This window comes from Loxodonta africana, chromosome 1, assembly GCF_030014295.1.
Source record: "Loxodonta africana isolate mLoxAfr1 chromosome 1, mLoxAfr1.hap2, whole genome shotgun sequence".
NCBI lineage: Eukaryota > Metazoa > Chordata > Mammalia > Proboscidea > Elephantidae > Loxodonta > Loxodonta africana.
The window spans coordinates 201,445,590-201,450,587 of record NC_087342.1 but is presented as its reverse complement, the minus strand read 5'-3'; the positions used below and the strand labels follow the sequence as shown (position 1 = coordinate 201,450,587).

The window sequence follows — 4,998 nt, the reverse complement described above, 5'->3', positions numbered from 1 at the left end:
GCGGGCTGCGCTGGGGCAGCGAGGGAGCCCGGTCCCAGGCTCCTCGGCCTCGCCTCTCTGTTTATCTCAACTTAATCTTTCCCAACGAGCTGTTCCGTAGCCTGGAAGATGTTTAAATTAAAACCCACTCCGCCGGAAGTCGTGGCGGGGGCTGTGCACACTGGAACCACAACCGAAATGTATGGATGCGCGTTTATTATTGCTAGAATGCATTAATTAATAAATTAACAGGAAATATATAACGTATGTTGAAGCACTTTGAAAGTCACAGAAGGCATCATAAGGGTTATGGAATTTACATTTTTCGTAGCTCCCCTTATTTCCTTGTTAGATTGCAAATAAAGATTGTTTGGGTTCATGTCCACGCCTGGAAAGTTATGAAAGGGGAAGTTTACCTTCCTGCGTGTATCAGCAGTTATACTTTGGAATACTTGACACGCTGATTATCCTTTTCTGCTGTATTTTTTTCTCCCGAATTGTGTAACTGTTAATAACTTTAATCTTACCCGTTCTTTGCTTACAGTTGTATTATTTCTAGTTGTCTTAAGAGCAACCTGCAAACATGGCGGACAAAAGTTAAAGATTTTAGTGCAAACTATGATCCACATCTCCATAGTGGAAATCATATTTAATCACTTTTCTCGCTCTAGAAGTTTAGATTGAGGTTTGAAAGGGCCACTTTTATTATCAAATTTCCCCATCGTTCCCCATTTTTCTATTCCAAATATTTTTTTTAAAAAATCACAGCAGCGTCCGGGAATTTAGCAATATAAAGAAAGATTTATTTTCGAAAGTAGCAAAACTTGCTTGAAAAAAATATATATCTTTAAGTGAATTACTTTATAAATGTGACTGTCAAAGTCAGCTATTCTATGATCTACATTTTACAACATATTGTACAAAAGATACACATTGATAGGCTCTTATTATCGATTTATATATTTATAATTACATATTGCACTTGGACCAGCAAGGCTCGCAGAGTCATTCACGGTAGAAGTTAATAAAGTTAAATAGATGGGCATCTTTGTAAGTACAGTTGATCTCCTCTGGTTTGGAAACGAATCTCCTCGTCGCTGTAAAATGTTCTCGCGGGGTAGAACAGGGAGAGGAGCGTTGCAAGGGGGAAGCAGAGACAGAGAGCAGGGAGGGCAGGGGTCGCCTTCCCGGGGCCCGCTCCCCCCCGGAAGCACGCCTTTCCCAGGCTCGCACCTCCAAGGTCAGGACGCCGTGGTTCCACACAAGCGGCTAGCGGTCACCACTTCTTTCAGGTCATTCTCGGGTTTCCCGGCCACCATAAAGGGCCATGTCTGCAGGAGAGAAGACGGTGGAGGAGGTAAGTGGCGGTGAAGGAGGTGCTGGAGTGGGCTCGGAGGCTGAGAGGAAAGGAGGGGGCGCGGTGGAGGGACTCAGTGGGCTGGAGAGACCAGTTGTCGCCGCCGTTTACCCGACGTCCTAGTACCGTCTTGCGGCTGGGATAGGGCAAAAAGCAGCGTTGGCGCCAAGCCACAGCTCTGGTGGCGTGGGGTTTTTCATGTAAAGGCAAAGTGGGTTCCTACTGGATACGGAGGGAGGAAACCCTTGGAAAGCTGAGAGTGGCTCAAGTGTGGCATAGCTGGAGGCGAGGTGACAGCGAGGCTGGGCAGGGAAGCCAGGAGGACCTTGCGCCTATTTGGGTACCGGGTTCGGGGCAAGGAGCCCTCATGGCCCGTCATGGGACTGCGGTCAGGTTTCCAGGCTCCCTCACCATCACCCCACCTATTTCCCTTCACCCACTTTCGTTTCCTCCATCACAAACGTGCTTTGGCCATTTTTTGAAATTAATAGCTAGCTCATAAGGGGAAAAATAATGCTAATAAAAGAATACGCACGCATATTTAAGATCGTCTTACTACTGAGCTGAGGAAGCGTAGCTTTCTTTACTCCCTTCCCGTGCTATTTTATAATAAAGCTTATTTAACTTTCTGTCTAAAGATGAAAGGAGCCCAGTGGCGCAGTGATTAAGCGCTCGGCTGCGAACCCAAAGGTCGACTTGACGGCTACGGATTACATAAAGATGAAGGCAGCAGCAACTGTGAAAGTTCTAGGTAATGTTTTCATTTTAGCTTCAGATTTTAAAAAGCCATTTACTCATTTCATTTATATATATATATACATATGTATAAAAGAAAGCCAAACTTTTAACCTGAGGATAAAATGGTCTTTTACGGCAAAATGTGTTTTTACAGCCCCCCCCCACCCCCCAAGTCCTGAAACCAATTCTGTGTGAAGAAAATTCAAACCTCTTGAGCTAGTGCTGACCGATAAGACTTGACTTTTAAGAGAAAAATCTCCCTTTCTTATCATATATAAACAGAGGAGGTAGTAAGTTGTTTTTCTTCAGAGCCTGAGGTTTTACAATTAAATCAAAGGAGAAAGGAATTAAAATGGTTTTCTTAAACTGTAAAGTGTATTTGAGAAAAACAGGCTCAACGAGCATTAGGTTCAATGAGCATTACTTTTTAAGATTAAAAAGGTAATATGTTCTTAAATCTTCGATGTGAGTGGCCTTTTAAAATATTATTTATTGCACAAATACTCATGAGAATATACTGATATTTGCTAGACCACTTGGGGTTTTAAAATGTTAACGCACCTATAGGAGAAGCGCCCTCGGGGATAATTGTAGAGGGTATGCATGTGTCCATATCTAATGGGCCTAAACGTAGTTGGGGAAAAAACAAAAACGAATGGTGTGGTTTTTGTTTACAAGAATTACAAGGGGGAAATCAAGTTCCATTCTTCTGCTGAAAGAAGAATAAAAGGATTAATAAAGCACAGACGACGCAGCAAGGCAACCTCTGGTGAACAATGAAGTTAACCCGGGAAAACCCCTCCTGGGCGCGCAGCATCTTGTAAGTGTCCCTGTCAGGCACCAGCGCGCCACGCCTGCTCTGATGGCGCGGGCGCCCGGGACCCCTCTACTTTGCCAGCTTAATACACTTGCAAATCCCTAATTGGGCTGCCACGTCAAACACGCCTATAAATCACCCCTGCTCGGTGGCTGGTAGGGAAGAGAGCGTGCACTGTGTGGGGACCGCCGGCCACTGGTCCCTAGAGGCGCTAGGCCGCCGGCGGCCGAGGTGTGTAACTTTCCCCCACCCCCAGCCCCGAGCGCACTCATACACTGCGCGGAGGGGACAGGATGGCAGGAGAGCTGGGACCAGGAACTGGGGGCTGCAGCCACCCGGGACTAGGCCGAGAGTAACTTACCAGATTGACCGGGTGAATGTAGCCATTCTCGTACTTGTCGTTAGCCAGAATCTGCCTCAAGTGGGCGATGTAGCTGGACGCCAGCCTGAGCGTGTCCAGCTTGGAGAGCTTGGTGTCCGGGGGCACCCAGGGCAGGGTGGTCTTGAGCCTGGAGAAGGCTTTGCTCAGCACCCGCATCCGGGCCCGCTCGCGCGCGTTGGCCGCGTTGCGCTGGACCTGCTTCCCCTCCTGGCTGACCCCGCTCAGGGGGCTCTTCTTGGTGGGCGCCTTCCTTCTTTTGCCCAGGCCTCCCCGGCCCTTCTGGGGAGACCCGTTCTCGCAGTTGGAGCTCTCCTCGGTGCTCTCGTTGGAAGTCACAAATTCCTTGTTCGAGTCCATTTTCAGGCCGTCGCATTCCAGCATCTCCACCTCTTGAAGGTCTTCCACATCGCTGAGGGAGCCGGTGGACATGTTTGTGGGAGAGGATGTGAGAGGGAGAGGAAGAGAGAAGGCGAGAAAAAGAGAAGAGACAGAGACGTCGAGACCAGTGGTCCCCCGAGTCTGGAGTAGCCACTTCGTGTTAGGAGTTGGGGGTCTGGCTGGGCCTCACACCGCTTCCCCTTTGCAGAACTGTGGGGAAGAATCGGCGAGGGCTTCTTGTGCGGGAAGGAGACCGGCGCTGTCTTTCCCCACCCCCGGAGTCGTGGCCGTAGGGGAGTGTGAGAGAGCGCTGAGGAATTTGGTGGACACTAGGAATTTATCTGGGGAATAGAGAGGCGGATCCCTGCAGCCCAGGGGAGGGGCCTGTCAGGCCCCAGCAACACTCTTAGACCCCTTTCACAACAGGAGGGAAACTCTCCCTCACTCAGAAACCCTCATTTCCAACTTGTAGAGTAAATCAGTTCAACTGCAACCAGCAAATACCTTCTTCCAATGTCGCCCTGGCAGAGGAGAAGCAAGCCCCACCCACAGCCCTTTGCCCCTTGCTCATCTCCTAAAGCCTTCTTTACCTCTTAAGAGGTGCCAGCTGGTTGTTTCTGAGAACTTAGAAAAACGATCAGATCTTCTTGCTCTTTTTGGGCCTTTCACCCACAAATCTCACAAATCCCCTCCCCCCACCCCCCCAGGAAAGCACCAATCAAAGTCCAAGCAGGGATGGCGGGCCTCCTGAGGGCACCCTATAGGACTCTATGCCTTTACCAGGATATCTTCTCACCTTACCTGAGGGTAAAAAAAAAGAAAAATTGTCTCATAGAATCTTTATAGTGATGATGGAGAAAATACAAATATACACATATACATACAGTGTATATATATATATAAAATCTGGTCACTTTAAAGATATCAAGGAACTGCCAGGGTGTACACAAACACACTTGACCATTGCACAACCACACACAGTTTAGTGTGTGTGTGTGTGTGTGTGTGTGAGAGAGAGAAGGAGAGAGAAAGAGAGAGAAAGGATAATATGACGGTGTAAAAAATATTTTGTATGTTGATTTCTTAATGAAATTAAAACTTTCCCCTAACTTTCTCTCTAGAAATGCACTTCACATTGTCTTAAAAGTCTTAGTTGCTCTCAGATACCACCCTGCCTGGGCTTCTTCTGATGCATACCCTCTGCTCTCTTCTGCTGCTTTAGGAACTTCCCTATCTAAACGGTTTCCCTCTCTGATTCTGCCTACCTAAGGGACAAATTATTCTGCCTTTTCCTTCCATCCCCTTTGCTCCCAGCACATGAAGCTGACATTACAAAGCACTGGGCAG

At 47.8% G+C, this 4,998-nt stretch overlaps 1 protein-coding gene across 1 annotated transcript; it reads right to left on the bottom strand.

Moving 5' to 3' along the window:
- Positions 1 to 860: 860 nt before the first annotated feature.
- TCF21 (transcription factor 21) lies at positions 861 to 3,999 on the bottom strand. The gene is made up of 2 exons (XM_003404068.4): positions 3,253 to 3,999; positions 861 to 1,310 (listed from the first exon to the last, which is right to left on the bottom strand). Exons 1-2 carry the CDS (start codon positions 3,700 to 3,702, stop codon positions 1,221 to 1,223), a joined length of 540 nt encoding a protein of 179 aa, XP_003404116.1. The 5' UTR covers positions 3,703 to 3,999; the 3' UTR covers positions 861 to 1,220.
- Positions 4,000 to 4,998: the final 999 nt, after the last annotated feature.